The sequence below is a fragment of the Lonchura striata genome, chromosome 5 (assembly GCF_046129695.1).
Source record: "Lonchura striata isolate bLonStr1 chromosome 5, bLonStr1.mat, whole genome shotgun sequence".
NCBI lineage: Eukaryota > Metazoa > Chordata > Aves > Passeriformes > Estrildidae > Lonchura > Lonchura striata.
The window spans coordinates 12,288,135-12,309,331 of record NC_134607.1 but is presented as its reverse complement, the minus strand read 5'-3'; the positions used below and the strand labels follow the sequence as shown (position 1 = coordinate 12,309,331).

The 21,197-nt window shown below is 36.8% G+C and overlaps 1 protein-coding gene across 8 annotated transcripts in view; it reads right to left on the bottom strand.

Annotated features, from left to right (window-relative positions):
• The window catches only part of ERC1 (ELKS/RAB6-interacting/CAST family member 1), a 275,266-nt gene that overhangs the window by 129,368 nt on the left and 124,701 nt on the right, over nt 1-21,197 (bottom strand). For 6 of the 8 annotated variants that reach the window (XM_077783291.1, XM_077783294.1, XM_077783296.1 and 3 more), the window contains 2 exons: nt 20,461-20,472; nt 272-407 (listed from right to left, as the gene is read on the bottom strand). In XM_077783291.1, the coding sequence (XP_077639417.1) occupies nt 272-407; nt 20,461-20,472 (148 nt within the window). The remainder of the gene's footprint in view (nt 1-271; nt 408-20,460; nt 20,473-21,197) is intronic. The other 2 variants (XM_077783292.1, XM_077783293.1) reach the window with 1 other exon arrangement.

Below are 21,197 nucleotides of genomic sequence, written 5' to 3'. Positions count from 1 at the left end.
TGGAATTTATACAATTATTTCAACGATCCACTTCATAACCAAGTTGACAGTTAAAAGTACATTTTCCTCTTATGAAAATTGGGTAAGATATGAAGGCAATTGAGAGAGGCTGCTTTCTTTGAAATGCTGTAGGATAGATAAGTCCTTTTAAACAATCAGGAACAAAGTTTTTAGGTAACAGCTATGAAAACAGATCAGGAGGTAGAGCGGAGAGCCAGGCAGTTCCGCCTGGCTCATGATCCCAACTGCATTAATTCAATTCCCACATTACCTGAAGCTGTTGGGAGCTGTCATTAAGGTTATCCTCTCGTCTCCTGGCCTCCTCCAGCATCTGTGCACTCTTCTTTTTCTCCACTTGTTCTTTGTGCTTCAGATTTGCTACTTTCTTATTTTGATCTTTAACTTGCCTGCAAAAGAGAGGAGCACTCAGAGCGTGGTCCAGAGCCACTTCCATCAGCCCCGCTGAGCAGCTGGGCCAGGGAACAGTGGCATCATCAAGTGCCACCACTTCCTTTGTACAAGGTCACCAAAATCATCCTCAAGCATTACCCTCCACTGCTAATTCAGCCAAAAGAACACTTCATTTTGCTCATTACTATTAACCTAACCTAGAAAATTTATGAAACAAAAGCATTATTTATTATTTGGTATAAACTATTAATCAAAAGATGCACCTGTCCTCTTCTGACTTTGGGGAAGAAAACTCTTCTTTGTTCACACACACACACACGTACATATAAAACCACAGAAATCTAATAACCCATTTTGCTTGGGTACCACTTCATCTAATGTGAGGAAAACAGGAGGAGCAAAAGGAAAACTACTGAAGTATGACTTGAATATAGAGGATTATGTACAGGAATTAGGTAATCCGTTCCCAGAAGTAAAACTATTTCTTTTCAACCTTAAGATCTACCTGTTTTATTGATATTTTGAGGGATTTCCTATCCTTTCTTTTTGCACAAACAAGACACAACAAGTAAGAACAAACTATTTGAGAAAGCATGCATCATTTCCTTTTTACTTGCATCTGTGGACTATTTTTGAAGATCCTGGCAGCTACCATTGCCTGCAGACAGAGTTTGGCCTTTCAGGGCATTAAGACACATGCAGTATTGAATCTAATTACAGACCCTTTAATCTCAGCCTCCTGACCACAGAGAACCTAAGTCTAAAATTTTAGTCCAATCAAAACAAAACAGCCTAGCTCTGCTTCCTCAGCCCTTTTCTCCATAATTATATCTGGAGTTTGGATTTTGGAATAAAAGACAGATTCTTTGGTTGCAAGATTTCCCCAAAACATCATGCAAGTAGTAGAGACAGCTCTTTAATTTACTGTTTAAAAAACAGAATTATATACCAGCTTCAGATCTGGTATGTTATCCACACAGACAGGGAAGAACATTCCTTCTCTAGTTCAGAAATACTTTCAAAACAGATCACAAACAACCCTTCTTTAATATTTTCTTCAGAACTCATAACACAAGTATGATCAAGAATGTATCTCTTTGTGATATATTTATGTACAAATTATGTGGCATATGACCAGTCAGTGTTTTGAGTTCCTCCAAAAACACACAGGTTCAAATCTAAGCTCTGCTTTTTTTCCAATGTAAGCCAACTAAGGCTGGGAAAATCGTGAAGACAACAAATTTTCCTTGGTGCTAAAACAAACACTTAGAGTGAAAAAGTGCTGATGGCCTCTGGAGACCAATAAAAAAATGAAAGTTCTCTTCTGATGATGTTAAAAAATTATTGGCATACTTAACTACCCTGTCCAAGAGTTACAGCTGATTTGAGTCAGGATGCTTTTTAAACACAACCAGTGTAATTGTTGAGTTATTCTAACCCAGTGCTGCACACTGGCAATGGGCACATTGCCCAGTTTGAAAGCAGACTTGCTCAGTGATTAAACAACTCATTAGAAATATTATGCTGGCACGAACTCAGCTTGTACAATATACAGTTCTATCTGTCCAATAAAATAAACACAGAAAGTACAGCTAAGTCAATGCAGCAAATGAAAATGTCAGCCCAAAATATTCAATTCCATATGAGAATTTTAAATCAACTTTTAAATTAAAATTAGAGGAATTAAGTATTTTTTTATAAATGTGCAAAGCTAGATTAACATGTGGGAAACTGATCTTTATTACTATAACCAACTACTTAGATAAGAGATAACAATATTAATAAAGCCCTAACCCTCTTCAAAATATGTCTGAAATAGGTAATCTCCTACGTGGTCCAAAATGTTTTCAAACAAAATATTTATTTCAAAGAGATGGATAATTATAAGGATATGTATTATTCCCATCCCCCTTCTCATGTGTTAACCAAAATTTATGACATTCTAATATATTAGGTAGATGTCTTGAGACAAAGACAAGCTTCACTAAAGTTAAGTCTTGAAATTACTTAGTGCTTGTAATACTGAGATCAGTCTTCATAAATTCTTCTACTAGACCATGTTGCTCAAAGCTCCATTTAACCTGGCTTTGAATCATGTAGAAGACACAACTATCCTTCTGTATCTCTGATGTCAAAAAGGAACAAAAGTTGGGCTACAAACTTTTCAAAATATACAGGTATCTGTGGCAGTAACTAGAATTTCCCAAACAGTTTAATTTTATAAATCTGAAAAGGTTACATGAAACCCCAAATCTATAAACCCAAAAAGGCTTGAAGCCATTTGATACATGAACACACATTTCCTCTCAATGCTCATGGTACCAAATCAAAATTCTCACTTTTGCAATACCTCCTGCAGATAATCATTCAAAAGGTTCAGCATATACAAGTCCACAGCAACATGAAAGTTCTGCGAAGCTCTGAAGACTTCATACTGTGGTTCTGTAAAGAATGCTTTTCCTTCTCTGCCAGGTAACTTTCAGTCTTCAAAGCCAGCAAGAGAACCATTTTTTATATATGCAAATAATCTTTGAAAATATTTAAATATATACTCATATTTTTAATATCAAGAGACCTCAAAAGCTTGCTTATTAGGTATCACCCCATTCACTGCTCAATAAGACAGTTTTGTTGCTATTTTAAGCACTGATGATTGTTATAGAACAATTTCATCTTCACACCATCACTGAACAACATGCAGAATTGGACCACATACTGAACTGGAACAAAAAAATAAAATACAGAAAGTACAGGACTTAAGTGAGCATGCTGCAACTGGTACATTTTAAATAAGGAGGCAGTCAAGAGGAAATGTTTTCATAATATATGTGCACAAGGAAGCTTAGTAGGAAAAAAGAAACAGAAACAAACAAAGCTCTGCAACTCGCTCAGTTTGTGAGCTTCATTTTGTAAGCTTAAAGTTCTTTTAAGTCTTTTGAATGAATTGCATATATACAGAACACATATTCTATCAAAGGGACAGCAAAGTTTAAAAAAAAATCCTTAATCTCTAAGAGTATTTTTATTAAAACTGAAAAAACATGCATGACATTTTAGATAGTAAAAAGAGAATGACTTATGTACAATGATGGCAAGACCTTAGAGGCTTATGAATGTTTTCTAGAAAGCACTAGTGTCTGCATGTACAGCAACAACAAACAACAATTTGCAATGTGCACGTGGGCTTCTCATCATAAAATAAAGAGCTAATGAACTTCTGAAAGATATCATGTATTAAATATTACCAGAAATACACATTCCTGCAGAAACATCTTTGCAAAACAGGACTACAAAAGAGAGAAACAATTCTGGCGATTCAAATTAAAGCTAGAGAGCCAGGTCAAATTCACTGAGAAAAAGCTTTGAAGAAGATACCAACTGGAACCAACAGAAACAAAAAACTAACAAAAGCAAAAGTACCTCACCTCAGAAGATGTTTATTTTTAGAGTCACCTCAAATCAAATAATAAAAGTGTTATAGTCATATATAAAATAACAAAAATATAATGAAAATGTTTATGTTGAATTACAGTGAAGACTCCCACTCTTTTTGGAAATAACAACTTCTTTTCCACTTTTAATAGTAATTTTAAGATAATTATCTTTTTTTGAGAGTCCAGTTTCTAAAACATCTTGCCCTCAAAAGTGAAAACTCTTTTCCATTATTCTGAATTTTTCTCCATTTCACAGTATGTCATGCCACGTACTGTTACAGACTAATGTATAAAACAAAAAGAAGTAGAAAAAAATTCAGGCTTCTGATTTAAAAATAAAAACCTCAAAGACTTTCAAAGACCGGCCAAGATTTTCAGGTGCCCAATTTAGTCCACGTGCCTAATGAAAAAATCTCCTAAGCATTCCTAATCGGAACACTGAAACCGACTGTTCATATCTATGGCTTTACTCTTTCTTTAATGAAACAAAGCTGCACCACTTAAAAAAATCCACACCTTTCCACTTCTCTATGAAATTCTTGAATTTTCAGTGATGAAATATAGCCCAACACCATGTGGAATAAATGAAAACAATCACAATAATAAAAAATTTCAAGTGCGAAGATTTCACATTTTAAAATTATTTCAAAACAGGAAGACAAATATAAATGATAAAGGACCAGTGGAGCATCAGGCATTCCTGAAAAGTAGCAAGTCACTTTGTTACTCATCAGTCATTGGGAAGACCTTTCCTCACTAAGAAGAACAACTGCTACATAGGCCCTTTTATTCATTAAGGCTTTTATGAAATTATTTTTTTCTTTACTAATTTTTTTTTAAATTTTGGCACTGATCTAATTATCTTTTACTGTAATGCACATCAGCATACATACAGCTGCTAATTCTCTCCTCATATGGATTTTCATGCTACACATTAATAATATAAGCTACTATCTGCATCTGGCTATCTCTTCTGACATAATTTCAGATGTAATTTTTGTAAAATAGAATCTGATAAAATGTTAACTGAAAAGAGGAATAAGTTAATTTGAATTTTAATAATGTATTTTAACATACTTTCCCTTCACATTTACGTGGCTAACACTCAACAGTGTTTTTAGAACAGTCCAGGTTAAGCAAACATTTAGAATGCTTTTGAACCACCACTAAAGCTTCCCTGTAATATAGAGTACACACACATGCTGTATTTCACACAGTGACTCACACACCAGGAACAAACATGCAGATCTTCTGCACTGCTATAGAAACAGCTTGTTTTACTCATCTGACTTAGGCACTCAGAAATATTTCTGTGTCCATCAGCCATGTCAGAAGGATTGCTGAGCTTGAGCCTTCATTGCTGTAGCATTACCACCACCCACAGGACACTCCACTACTGCTGCTGCTACTAATCCTGATAGACAGATGAACTTCAGATGCTTTAAAGAACACTTTGCTCCTCAACATGACTTAAATTGATAAAATAGTCAACATGACCAAAAAAGGATGCAATGACCTAATAAGTTATTTAGGTTTGAATTGCCAAAGTACCTTGTGTTATTAAATATTGGGGTCTACAATACATAGTGTAGAATTATGGAATATTTCAAGTTGGCAGGAAAGGATTCATAAGGATCATTGAGTCCAACTCCCTGCTTGTTGCATGACTACCTAAACCTAAACCATTTAACTGAGAGCATTGTCAAACACTGCTTGAACACGGTCAGGCTTGGAGCTGTGACCACTTCTCTGCCCCAGTGCCCTCATGGTGAGGAATCTGCTCCTCATGTCCAGACTGAAGTTCCTCTTCTGCAGCTTCATTCCTTTTCCTCGTGTGCCATCACTGGTTCCAGAGATGGATTAGGACCTACCCCCCTCCACTGCCCTCTTTGAGGATGGTGCTATCATTGCCTAAGATCTCCAAGTACTTTGTAGTCCTAAGAGACACAGAGAAGTGTCTAAATGACAATATTTATCCCAAAATATCTTTTGTCACTTCTTTGTTTTTAAGGTCTGCCCCCACAGAATATTTTAGCTGGCCATATCCTTAACCATAACTTCTGAATTTAAAGGATCATGAATACAGTGATGTAGCTGGGTTGTTTGGATTTTTTTGCTTTGTTTTGTGTTTTTTTTTGTAGCTTTGGTACACAAACAAAAATATTTACATTCTGGGGCATACAGCAGAGGGAAACCAAGGAAAAACTCTTCCCAAAAACGCTACTTTTTTTTAAAATAAGGGGAAAAAAGACTGTTCTGAAAGGTTTTGATTTGCCTTTTAGTTGCTCAAAACTCACCTCACCTTAGTTAGGGTTAGTCACCAAATCATGAAGAATCATGGCAGTGTTTGCAAAGCCTAATTGCTTAACCTCATGAAAAAGCAAGTGATAAAGGGAACATAAATAAGCAATGAAGGAAAGAGGCCCACATCACACAGCCCCATCACCACAACTGGGTGTGTGATTGACAGTTGCCAAGGGTTGAACAAAGTTCCTCACCTTACGCATTCAAAAAAATAGAATCAGGGGAATTACACACTGCTGAAGATCTACATGAAATTTTGTATGGCTGGGTTGGATTTTTTAAGTGTTATTATATGGGCCTTTTCCTGGGCTTTGGCTGTACATTGCAGTTCCAGCTTCTCAACTAGTTTGTCATTGCTTTTCAATGTTATAACAAGATCAAAAATGGTGCATTAAATTACTACCTAGAAGAAACAATCATTTCACTATGCTTTAGAAACTTGGCTTAATATTACCACTTCTACTGCTCATTGCATCCAAGCTAAAAGACCAATCACCACACTTAAACTGTTCAAATGCACAGCACTCAGCTACCTCTCCCAAAACCTCTCATCATTTTGTTACACTGGTCCTTGCTGTTTTGCACCACTCATATGACAAGGTAAGGAATGCCAGTGAAAATATTAGCAGATCCTGAAAATTTAACTGGGCTGCTGCACATGAGTCAAATTGTCCCATGGTGGCTCTAAGAGATGAGGGGTGGACTTCATTTCCTGAGGCTAGGAAACTTTGATTTCTAAAAAAAATGTGTGTGTTGAAGTCAGCACAGGAGGAGGCAAGGGATGAAATGTTGTGGGAAACTCACTTGCCCCAGATTTTAGGAACAGGAGCCCAAAAGTGTCTGAATCAAAAAGTGTTCAAGTCAAGACTTCAAGCAGATCTCAACTTTACACTGACCTCTTTCTTCAGCAGTAAGAATTATTTGCATGATATAATGCACATTTCCTGATGCAGTCAGCTCATCAGCCAGCACATCTCTCCCTGAAGCTGAAACAATACAAAGATTTTCTTCCAGAAACAGCTGATGGCGAGATATGAGATAGGGGAGCACAAGCCTTACGAATCTAGAAACTCAATATAAATAATTTTTTTAAGATGTTATCCTAATTCTCCTGTAATTTAGAAGCACCTTGGAAAAGAAATCTATCGCCAGATTCATTAGCAACAGATGAGGCTTACCAAGTAATAAGGTGGCCTAAGTTATTATTAATGGACATTTCATGATGGAATTAAAAAAAACAAAACCAGAATTAACCAGGGTGCTCTCCAGTCAAGACTCAGAAGCCCAGCTACATACAATGGCAAAGGCAAATGCTGCTGTCTAAGTATTCTCAAAAAAAAAAGTAAGAAAATAAAAACTGCTCCAACCAACTGGCTAAAATTGATGGATTATCAGCAGAGATTAAACAAAGCGTCTTTGTTTTAGTGCAACAAGTCCATATCAAATCAAGCAAACCAAAGGTTTGCTTTCAAGACAGGGCCAAATACAAGAGGACACAATATATTTCTGGTAAACATCTATATTACCTCATGTTTTCATTAATCTCTAATTATAGTTTTGTAGATAAAATCCTTTGCACTTATTTGTCCGGCTAATGCGCAGTGAAAAAAAAGACAAATATACTTAATGTGCAGCTTCCCAACTACTTAAGTTCTCAGCACCTATTTCCTATGAAGCAAGTTCTGTAATAAAAATAATTAATACATTACCATAATTTCATAACTGGTGTAAAATTGTAACTCAAACTTCAGAGATTAAATATCACATTATTCATACGTCAGGTTTGATAACTATTTTTGAAAGCTGACAGCAATTGAACAGAAATAAACCTTTAACCTTAAAACCTTGCAACTTTTAGTTTTGATTGTTGCTAGGAACATTAAAAACACAGACTTCAGGTGAATTCTGAAATTAACCTGTAATATAGTGGTATGGGTATTGCTTTGTTAAGAAAAATACTAATATTTTAAGGACCTTAATAAAAGCATTCAGTCATTCAAAAATAAGTTTGTTCTGTTGCATTTTTTTCCTGCTTTTGTTAATTGAGCAGACAGATGCAAAGCCAAAAATGACACTTACAAAATGGCTGATTAGGCTTTGGTGTGGATTCCTTCCCCTTGCAACATGCTGGGTCAGTTGAATTTGGCCCTAACAGTGTAGGAAGAAGTCCCACAGGTGCTGTTCTCTTTACCTTTAACTCCAGCTCACAAACCAACTGCCCTGTGAACAAATCACACACAGCCAGCCACCCTCTGCTCAAGAGACCTGCACCATTTAGCCAAAAAAAGTGTTGAATGGCATTTGATGGAAGCTCCAGAGGGTATTTTGTGATCTAAGATAACATGTGTCTTTTTTAACTGCAATCCCACTAGCCAGAAGACAAAACAAATCACTATACAGCAGTTGTTTTCTTTCATAGGGGCAGGCCATCTCTTAGTTCCTTCTAGAACAGTACCCAAAGTTCTGTTCTAGAATTAAAAACAAAAATCAAACACAGAAATTAGCCATTGCAACCAAACAAAAAATTAATGTGGGGAGAAGAAAATTTTGAAACTAGGTATTTAAGAACCATGCTAGAGTAGCTTAAACATCTATACGTATGTAAACAAGCCATGAAGAGCGAAAAGTCCTTTCTAAAAATTAGCAGAAATTTGGGGTAACAGCTGAACAGTATTATTCTGTCCTATTGATAGCTGTATGTTAAAAAAGAGAGATATGTCTAACACATTTAAGCTGACAAATACTGCAAATCCAGTCTTCAAGCAAAAAGTATTAAACTAAGCAGTTGCTAAGGACAAAACCTAAAGCACAATGAATGCAATAACTCAGTGCATGAGGACTTCTGAAACAAAAAGAAATATATTCACAAGAACATTCTGTTTTGCTCATAGGAAAAGCTATAAGGAAGTGATGCCAGCAGGAGCATTCTGAAATAATGAAAACCTGACCATTTAGTGGCTAAAAAGCTGATGATTTTACATCAATGAGATGCCCAAATAAAAATCTGATCTAATTCAGCTTATCTACTTAAAACAAAATTGTTTTCAAGAACAGTCTTTCTAAAACACTCTCTGTACAAATGTGAACTGAAAAGTGTTTACTCTGTTAGCTACAAAGAAGTTATACAAAATCTGATCCAAAGCAGGACATTGCCAGATACTATATTTGGAAAAGTATACAAAAGGATGGGGCTGGTTGAAAATCCATGTTATCACACTCATCAAAATGTTCCTTGCTACAGCATCTCCCTCACCACATGTTAATTCAGTCTGAGATGGGAGGGACACGGCTCTGGTTTGGGATCCACTGCTGAGACCAATTTCTGACAGCAGAGACCACAGAGAGTCTCAGAATGCACATGTGGCATATTTCTCAGTGCTTAGCAAACAGTTATTAAGAAGTATCTCCTCTTCTGAAATACATTCTGAGTCGCTGGCTTTGACAGCCCACATCAGGTTAGTATGAAGAGTGCCTGCTAAGGTGATTTGTTACAGACTTTTGATTGTTACAGACTTACAGCCTGGCAAATGGGGTACAGCAGCATTATTTGTAATAAACATTCCCCACACAGGGCTGCACAGCCTATCTGAAGAGTGCAGATGGCTTAGTCTTTCTCCTCTGACACAGCTGTAACTCTGCCTTCTCAGTCTGGTACACACAGGAGAACACAGCCAGGAACATTCTGCAAGTTAAGTGAACACCACTGGGTTTCTGGAGAACTCGGTGAGTGTTGCAAAGCAATGTGTATGAGGTCTCTTCTTCATTAGGAGTCTCTCTAACAGCCCTGGTAAGCCATGGACAGGGTCAGTGCCTTATGCATTTGAGGAGGGATTTCTACCATTCCACAACACATGGATCTGATACAGAAAAGCATGTCCATCAGTATTTTGAATGCATAATTTAATTTTTAATATATGATGAAGGAGCACATTAAAAGAAACCTCAGGTGAAAAGATGTCCCACGTGTCAGATGTCTGAAATATACTCTCACTGATATCATCAGAGATCAGAAGGTTGGCTAATTAAATTAGCTCTAGTTTGGAGTGTGTACTTAGAAAGATACATTCTTTATCTAGGCAATTACACTACTTCAGCGAACTACTTTTTATTTGGTAACCTTGAGACAAATGAGGCAAAATTATGATTTTAATTGAGCTGATCTCCCAATCAGGGCAACTGCCTTGATGCAGACATCTTCTGCCTCCCTTCAGCGAGCTGATTTTCCAAGAAATTGGGAAACACTCCTGATCATTATGAAATACCAGCAATTCTTCTTTGCTGGCAAGAAAAATATTACTAACTCAAATACAATATATTTTCTATAAATCATCTTTTTATATGAAGGCATATATTGGAGCTTGAAAGACATAAACAGTGTTAAAAATCTAATTAATGAGGCTATGAAAATATTATTGAGGCTATGGTCAAAATACAGAAAGACAAAAGGAACTCTCCTCTCTCTTTCTACTTAGAAATAAAATTTCTCTACCTCTAATTCAAGAAGTAGCTATACCAAGATGCAGAAGAAAACCCATAATTCCTCTCTGGAATTTTCAAGAAATCAAATTAAATCCCTTTGAAGGTGGTGTTGGGTTTTTTCCTTATTGACTGCTTCATGCTTGTAACAACTGTGTAAGGAAGAAGGTAACACTGTACAGACCCTATATACTAATTAAAAATTTTAATAGAACATAGATGACTCTGCATTTTCTTCTATGCTATATTATGCTGCTTTAAATCAAATTCGCTATGGCTCAAAAGTAGAATTTCCTCACATGTATTGGCTAACTAGTTAGAGATATTTATATCTATTAGAAATATGATAAAGAGATAAAAATGGATGTGGGAAAGATTACACCCATAATGCAATTCATATCTGCTCCCAAAATTTAGAATAGAATGTGTTTACCCCTTCTATTTAGCTTTAGAATACTTTCCCAAATGTTCACCTTTTGTTCCTACTATAAGGCTTTTGCACAAGTTACAGTAACATCTGAAGTCTGAAGCTCCTAAAAACAGAAGGCAGCCTTCTTCAGCTGTATTTCAGCTGCCATTTGTTCATGTGAAACAAGTGTACTGAACACGGAAATAAGCAGTCAAAGGAAGCAAACTGTCAGAAACTGTGTGCCATTCCCCAGCTCTCTAAGCACACATCTGCATATTCCACATTAAATTGGGAAATCTGTGCTGGAAGCAGGAGATACAATAAAGAGAAGTGGGCGTGTCATGAACTAAGGAGAGAAAAACCACAGTTATTTGCATCTCTCTGCTAATTATATAAAAATAATGCCACTGCATAGTGCCTCCAAAATCTCTGCCTATTGCTTATGCAGTGGGGAACAGTCCCTTTGATTGGGACATATGATTATTAAGTATTTCCTTTAAGAAGAAATTACATTAAATGTTGCAGTTATATATGTGTTCTACTCCAAATACAACAGGAAAATCCATTATTTTCACATTCCAAGTCAGTGGCCACTTTTGCAATAGAAAGTGTCATTTTGCTGTATCCTACTGAAGTTTTGACTAAAAATTTCATTTAGCGCTTTCTCCCATTTTTTGGCATTAAAGTGAATGATGAAAAAGGAAAAACAATTGAGCAAGAGGAGCAAGTGCTAAAAGAAAAGACAATTCACACTGATTTGGGGTATCAATCCTTTAAAATATGCTGGCATCCTAAATACTGAGTGTTCACTCTCAAGTATTTTACATATATTGCTAGGATTTAGTAATTTAAATTATGTAATCTAAGCCAGTAATCTAAAATACGTATTACTAACTGAAATTGCAACCATATTCTGCTGATTGACTTGTGGAAGTAAAATACTACACACTGAAAAGTGAAATGAATGTATCTAGTAGTGCATTTTAAGTTAACAACATTAATAAATTTGGTACAATTACATGAGAATTCAGGGGCATCCTACAAAACCAAGAATCCTACCATTTGAAAACTAGGAATACACTTCTTTTATTTAAAACACTGCAGACTCAAGGAACTAAAGTGAAAATACCATGCAGACTTATTACAGAGTAAGGCAAGCTTAGGGAAGGATCCAGGGATGAACACAATAGTGGTGCTCCTAAAAGAATGCATTTTCAAAGGCACAGCATCTCCACTGTAGTAACAGTCCTTATCCTTATAGATTCTTGTGGGGTGAAGTTGCATTATGTCACTTCTCTTTTAGTTCCCAGCATGTGGGACTTCATCAAATGTGGCACGAACAACTCAGAACACTAAAAACCTAGAGCTGAGCAATACAGGAGAGGAGGAACTAGCAGGAAAGAAGCCTAACTTTTCTGCTGGGTTGGCACCTTTTGCTTTCTTTATCAAGGCTGGCCCTGAACACCCCAGCTTGGAAAGTGCCACTTGCTGGCAGCTGTAATTTCTAGGATGAAACGAGGCTTTTGTGCATTTACAGAGAGCATTTTGCAACTCAAGATTGTAATTCTTGGTCACTTTTGTTTTTGTATAAAAAGAATTAAGTTACCTGTAATGGTAAAGTTCATTCTAAAGTACTTGAAAGAGTGAAGCTGGAACAGAATCATTCCAACCCCACTGTTGCCCTAAGTTTTAAAAGTGTTAACTTTTCCTTTATAGTTCTTTTGAAAGCTTTAAAGTTCTCATAAAACTTCTTTAGCTTTCTGATAATGTTTCCGTATTTGAGAGTCACAGTTCCCACACAATTTCATGTATAAATAGAATAGTTTACATATTTCTCTATGGGTAGAGAGAAGTAATTAATTGATCTTTGGACCAGTGTGATTGGAGAGGTGGTAATTCCATCCTCCAATCCACAGTCACCTTTGAAATTCTATAAATACCAGATGTTTGAATAAAACTAAGTCTTTTTCTCTTTTGAACTTACGAAGCTTCTGTGTACTCATTTCGTGTCCAATAGCAACAGCCCACTTCCACCCCAAAACTACCAACATGCTCAATCCCACTTTCTATCAAATCTGCTCAGTATTGTAAACAGATACATAGGAATATTCCATGTAAAAGCACTTTACATTGGTAGGAGTGTGCTGGGTCACTAAAGGGAGAGGAGGCACTTTATCCCTTGGAGATGGGAGTTAATTATTCGGCCATGAACTGAAAGTGACAACTAGAAATATTTTGTTATCTAAGGAAGTGAAAAAACCCATTTCTTTTAATTAAGAAGAATGGCCTATCTGCTGGATAAGCAGGAAATTAAGTAAGTTACTGAGAGTTTGATTAAATCTGTCTGAATTGCCTGGGATACTTCAGGAAGACTATCTAGAAAAGCTGACATATTCCAGTATAAAAGGGCCCTCTAATGTTTGCAGATGAAGAAGACATTATGCAGAAGAAGGGAACTTGAATACACCACCCTGCAAGAACAATGAAATGGAAGAGAGCCACAGAAGAGAAAGGGAAAGGGGAAAAAAGAGCTTTCTAATTTAATTTTAGCCTAAGAATGTTAAGCATGTTTTTATCTTGCAGTATCTCTAATAGCCTACTTGGGATTTCATGGACAAGAAATTTTGTTTTCATTTTACAGTAAAGTGATTAGGAATGATTTCCAATTAACTGACTGATAGCAACAGAACTGTTCACTGAATCTACAAAATGTATGACTATAATAAATATCTCTGCTTATCTAACACATTTTTCATGCAAAAGATGAGGAATTATTTGCAAAGATGATGCATAGGCCTGTTAGAGAAGCTGGTTTCACAGGAATGAGGATGGAAAACATGAGCTAAGTGAGCAGTGAACTAATGCTCTCAATTGATAAGTGAAGCAGTGAAAGGCACATCTGAAACATGAGGGCTCAGAGGCTCTCATATGAGGCACACCTTTGTGCAGGTCAGCAATGGAACTTGAACTTCATAAGTAACACAAGAACAAAAGGTTCCACAGGCACTGGCACAGACTCAACATTCGACCAGGGACCTCCCAGCCAGCTGAAAATCTCACAGCAGAAAAATGCTGCCTCAACAAATGAGCTGAGAAGAAAATGCACGGTCATCTATACTCTATTTTATTTGCCCAGAGCCTGAGCAAGATAAAGGATGTGACAAAAAGAGATGTGAAAACTGCACATGGAAGATGGTTCTTTCAACCCAAATGATGAGACATAAGAGCAAACCTGGTAACTACAGAGGCAAAACAGTGAATCCCCTCCCCGTATTGTCCCAGTCAGCTCTCACCAGCAAGAAAAGCTTAGAGAGAACATACAAAAATTTATGAAACAGAATTCCCAAATTTATCTTCTCTAAATCTATTCACTGCAATAAAGTTTGAGAGTATCTGTGCTTAGGGATGGCGTAGAAGGGGAGAGCTATTTTAGAAATCATGAAATAAAGGTGTCTGAGTAAAGGACTAGACAAACCTACTAAGACCACTCTGACCTACATCACACTCATACTATACTCCAGAAAGCAGCAATTCTTTTCAAAATTGTTTAAAAACTGAGAATGCATATAGAATTTTGCAAGAAATAGAAGTGCAGTGGACCTTGCTCCTCCCCCAACCCCACAATTTTCTTCTTTTCTTACAACTGTCCAATGTTATGAAATAGCAAGACCATTTTTGTTTACCCTGTTTTATCAGATCACTATTATGTGGAAATTCTTACTAAAACCATACAAAAACTGTAGAGCTTAGCCAAGAATACAGGTTAACTTCCCATAGAAAGTCAGAATCATGGAGTAGTTCTGTCTGCAGGGATGTCGAAGATCACCTCGTTCAATACCATCCTCAAATCAAGTCCAAGTTAGAGCAGGTTGCTCCTGGCTTTGTTCAGATGAGTTTTGATTATCTCCAGTGCTGAGGACTCTGCAGCTTCCTGGGCAATGGATCAGTACCCCAGTGATCACTGTTTTCCTGTCCATTATCTTTAACTTAGATTGGAACAAGCTGCAGTTTGGGTCTGCTGCCTTTTACTGAACATGTCAGGGAAAAGTCTGACTCTGTGTTCTCTATGAATTTTGGAGGTGTATTTTGTCTCATCTTCCACATCACTAAAAAGACACTGAACACTGCTGAGCCAGTCATCTCATCACTGAATCAATCAGGTTGGTTAGCCATGATTTGTCCTTGTAAGTCCCATACTGGCTGTTCCCTATCACTTTCTTTTCCTTCAGGTTCTTGGAGATGACTCTGAGGAGAATCTGCTCCAAATGCTTCCCAACACGTGAAGTTACACTGACTGGCCTGCAAGCCCCCAGATCCTCCTCATCCTTCCTGAAGATGGGTATGATGTTTCCCAGTCAAGGGAAACCTTCCCTGACAGGCACAAGCTTTTGAAGATAATAGAAAGAGTCCTTGCTATGACATCAGACGGCTCCTTCAGCACCCTGGTGTTTATCTGATCCAACTTTGTCAACCTGCATAATTCTAATTTGTTTAAAAGGCCTGCAACTCTGTCTAACAATACTGTGGGTAATGATTCACTCCTGCACACTTTACCATTACGTTCAGGGATCTGAAAGGAGTCCTTACCAGGAAAAAAAGCAGACACTGAACTGCTCATCTTTTTCAGCAACTTTTTAAAAAGCCCTGCCTGACTGCATTCTCTGTAAATATCAAATTATTGCTGAATGTAGGGCCTGTTAAAGCTTGTGGTACTGTCACTTATGGAACTCTTTGCACCATAGATATACACATTCATTGCCTGGCTTTTAGAATTTTAACAGAAATAAAAATCTATCCATTTGGGGGGATAAAATTTTGCACAGAAGCTAGCCATTAAAGAGGAAATATAAACTTCAGATTTTATTCCTTAGACTAAATGTGATGTGACACATATGGGTTAGTCAAAATGTTTAATGTTGCATGAAGTTTGAGTGATCATTTCATTTAATCTTCTGATGATGACATGCTATGTAATTTGTTAGCTTTGGGATATAGGAAGATAAAGACACATTTTGAAGTCTTCTAAAGATAATGTCTTTCGAGTTTCAAATAATATGGTCAAAACCCCACCTTTTTGTTATATCTGAAAAAAAGGGAATTGTGAAGGATTTCTCTCTCAGAGCATTTGACAAGGACCTCCTCAAAATTCACAGCTCACTGTAACACACAAAAATCCTCCCTAGTGCCATGTCATTTGTCTTTTCAATGCTACCTCAGTTCAAAATTCCACTGAAAACCTGCACACTTTGTGAAATACATGTGCCAAGAAAAAAAAAAGGAATAAAGAGAAAAACAACTATTTTTTCACATAATAAATTAATTTCAGCAGGTAGTAGGAAATTAATTAGATCATGTGAGGCTGCAGAAAAGTGAGAATTTTGAGATGATGTACAGCTGTGCATAATTTTTGCTTAATTAAGATGCAGTGAAATGAGGCAAAAAAAGAGAACCTTTGACAGAAAAGATACAGACTCCAGAGAAGGAAAGCTCTGATAAACACTATACCTAAAGCAAATTTGAAATGTTATGCCAGCAACTTTGTTTAAGGAAAACCACAGTTCTATTTCATGACCTACATGGCCTTCATTTTTTCCCTTCCCCACTATCATCTCTAAGATGCCATATTTCTCCTCACTCACAAGGATCAGATAACTCTTTAAAAAAAGAGTACTTCTTAGTGTAAACAATTCCAAAGCCATTTTTGCTCTAAGTAGAATTACAGATTGCTGTTTTCTAAAGACAGCCATGGAAATTTAAATGGAAACTTCTTTGAAGATAACATTTCTGTCTCTGCTGAGCTAAAACCACTGCTAACTCAACATGCTTCAAATTTTCATCACTTCCTGACGTGGTTAATGACCAACATTATGGCAGAGTGAAGACTCAGAGTCTTCTGAAGGTATACAACTGAAGAGCCAGCCACACTTGCAGTAAAATTTCTCCTGAGCGCCCTGGCACGCTGTCAGTGCTCAGATCCACAGCTTCCTGGAGGTTCAGCAGATGAGTCAGTGTGCAAAGGCATTTCCAGCGCAGTGAAAAGCCCACAGGTACCATGAACTACATGCCTGCCACTAAATACTCTGCTGTTTTGGTCTGGCTTTTAAAAAGAATTATTCAATAACACCCTGAGCTTCCTGTACTCTGAACATTTTATGCAGTATTATTTGCTATTTTCTTATAGAAGGATGACGTTTTAAATATTTCTTTGGTGGTTAGATGTGTTCAGTTTAGTATACGTTTAGGACTCTGGAAGAAGGACTGAAATAATCCCCTCAGATTTAGTATTTTGTTTTTACTTTGATTTTATAAGGCTACACTTGAGTTGCTACACTAACATATAATTTTACATGGATATACTCCTAGCAGACTTTTACCTGGATTCATGCCACCAGCCTGTACTCATCTAATCACCAAGCCACCTTGCTTGTGGAAATAAGGTTTACAGTATTTCATTAGTACTTCCTAGAGCATCAAATTCTCTTTAGTATAGCAAAAAATCTGGAAAAATTTATTGTAAGAAGTGGATTACTTGCTTTAAAACATGACAGCACAATCAATTATGTGATCTAAACTAGCAGAAAATCTGACAGTAGAAAGCAGAACACTAAAAGACAAGCCTCCTGTCCAGATAAGCTGTTTGTTATCCAGTTTGAGGCTGGAAATCTTATTTCTGCATTATCAATATTGCTCATTCTTCCCTTGAAAAATCTGCATTTGCTTGCTATAGCACCTGGTTGTCAGTCTTTTTATCTACCTCAACTTTTGTGACACATATTCAAAAGAACAGCTTAGAAGAACTGGAGCATATGAATTTATAATATTTTTTCTATTTTATTTTCAATGCTGCAGGTAATGACATCAGTGTAGTGTTATTTGGCTTATTACTCTTGAACTCAGCCAGCATTAGGAAGTTTCTTATGTGAAGCTGTCATCAGTAGAGATGCTTAGCAAAAAAATTTCTTACAGAAAACTGCTTTAATCCTCATGCTTTCCAAGTCAATTTTATTTACTATGTCTTAAGGATCTGGAGTGGATGTCATGCTGATTATGACATCCACTCCAGATCCTTAAGACTTCTGAGCAGTAAATACATGTCACAACAGCAATCGTGATGCATATTACATGGTTCTATTCTAATTCACCGAGTTTGTCAACACAAGAGAGATGATGAGAGCTTAATGGACAGATCAGAAAATTCAGATGTATTTATTACTGTAAGTAATGCTGCTCTAGATGAGAACAGAAATAATAATAGGATTTCTTCCTGTTAGAAGATAGATATACCTAACACATTTTTCACATATTGAGTTCTTTTCCAGGAGACACATTCGCTTTGATGTCTGAAAAAAAATTGCTTTACATTATTCAGAGAAAAATAATGTCTCCTGTAGTAGCTTCCAAGGTAGAACGTTGCTTCACAGAACAGCTATTTCTTCATATATTCCAGTCAATGGTAATTCGGCAAACTCTGAAATGCTTAGGAAAGAAACTAGTGTACTTCAAACACTGTAATTTTCCTGTTTGCCCCGAGGAGAATCTTTTTACATTGTTTCTGGCCAGCAGAGACTTTGTAGTTCCAAGAGCAGTCATTCTACCTACTTCCTTACACTTTCAACAAATAAATGAAAAGCTCAGCAAATAACCATAATAATTTTAAAAACTGAAAAAAAAGTAATCCAAAATAATCAATAAACCAACTAAGAAACTGTGAGGACAGATTGGACAATTTCTTTAACATCTTAGAAAATTCTTCCAAGTTCATAATCCTAACACTTGGTCACCTCAAACCACAGTCATTATCTTCTCCAGCCAAATTTTACAATATGCTCTAAATGTGAGAAATAAAAGTTACGGTTATATTGCTTGTGAAAGGAGAAATCACTCCAGGTCTTAGAAAGACCACAACCAAAAAGCACCCTAAAATTATTTTCCCTCTTATCATTAATTCCATCGTAGACACAGGTATTGATAAAACCCTATAGCCATATGGATTGAAGTCAAACCACCTTTGACAGCTGAATTCCACAACATCTAGGACTTCATCACCCAAAGCACACCAAGCTCCACTCATGGTGGTAACAGGCAAACACAGACTGGCCAACAGAGTTCTGCTCATGCAGCAAATGGCAGAGTGGTCATTTCAGAGGAGAACGTTCACAGGGCAGGAAAAGCTTCCTGGCAGTTACATTTTTTGGGACATGAAGGGGGTCATTCAAGGCCAGACCTCCTGTCCCCACTAATTACAAACATGCCAGTATGACACACTGAGTAGGGAGGGTATTGATGGATGACAACATGATTAACTTCCAATCTTTTTCCAGTTTGTGGGAGGAAGAAAAACACGTACCCGAGGCCACAAGTACAGAGCCTGTGCCAAACCAAGGTCACGGCGCTGACACAATTTAAAGGCGTCAGCAGCATCACAGCACCGGGGGATTCCAGCCACCACCACATTTTTCAGTGCTAACCATGAACAGCAAAGTTGGATGTTGGTTGATAACTCAGAAATTTAGTCATTAAGCAGTGGCTTCTGGTCAAAGACACTGCCTGAAACACTTATGATCATTCCTTCTTCAGAAGTCACACATGGTTTCCACCAACAGACTTTATCAGCAAAGACTAAAATCCAACATGGTTGCAGAGCTTTCAAAGGCAAATGAGAGTCATTAGATAATGTACTCTTACTTGTATTATTTAGGCCACAGATGTTTGCTCTGAGCTATTCTACTGAAATCCCAAAATCTAAGGTTAGCAACTGCTTTTAAAATATAAAAACAGAAAAATGAGCCATGGCTGAAAGACTCAAAACATATTGTCTCTTAGTAGGCTTTCTTCAGCAGTTTATCACTGTATTTTCAACAAATTCATCCTCCTGCTAATTCACTTATCTTTAACCCTCAGCCCTTAGTTCTTTCTGACAGCACAGCACATTCAAGCTGCACTAGAACTAGTTCTGCAACATCACTGCAAGGTTTCAGGCACAGATGTAATGATAAAGATCCAGCAGTTAAAGTTTGTACAACCAGCATTTCAAAGGAACCACTTTTGTACTCCATAGCGTGTGTATGTATCATGGAACATGGCTAATGACCAATCTCTTTTCTTCTTAAAATAACAGATAAAACCAGTAATATTTAAACTGTCTTGCTTCACCTCCCTGTTCTTGGAATTTTTTCCCTTTAAAACCTTCATTGGATAGTCTTCCCCCTTCTTCCCAGTGCACAACAGCATTGATTTACAGTGATTTGATACAAATTCTTTCCTTCTAAACATGCACCCTATTCAACCCATCCTCCTACACAGACTTAACCAAATCTCTGATGTTTTATTTTGCCATCATGTAATTTGATGTGCAATCTTCTGTAAGATCTCAATTTCAGCTGAATAGACAATCCTATAAACACCCTTTTAAAAGCAGATACTGACCTTGAGGTGAGGCTGAAGGAAACAGCAAATCCAGGAAGGAGATGCGAAAGAGAAAGAGTTAGAGTTTGTGAAAACAGAGTCCAGAGATAAAGCAGTTCAAGAATAAAGGACAAAACAAGCAGATATAAATCAGGTAATGACACACAGACACACAGTCATTCACAAACACAGAGCTGCATGTTTTATAGACATCTAATTAAAAAAAAAAAACAACAAAACAACAAAAAGAAACAAAGCCCAAGAAAAATAAATAATAGAAAAAAGGACTTTTAGATTAGATTACACCATTTCAATTAGAGGCAACTTTCTATAGAGAAAATAGTTTCCAATATGTAACAGTTCTTGGAAAAAGAAAATAAGCCATCTTACAAGAAAACTCTGGATTTACATCACATCATTAGCAAGTACCCTTCTTCCAGAATTCCAATGAACATTTTGAAAATACAGAGTTTGACTATCTGAGATGAAACCACGTTTCCTTTACGACATTTTCTAAGGGCTTATTTTCTCTCCATGAGCAAGACATGACATTTTTTCACTTTTCCTGTAGATGATCCCAACTTGTCTAAAGGGACTAAACAGAAAGGAAAAGAAAAAAACAAACCCAACCACTGAGTAAAGTCCTCAAAAACTGAAGACTTGTTAAAATTTGTTCATAAAAGCTCATCTTTCTTAATTTTGATAGTGAAGTCACCACTTCCAAAGAAAAACAAAAAAAGCAGCTGCCTCATTTTCCT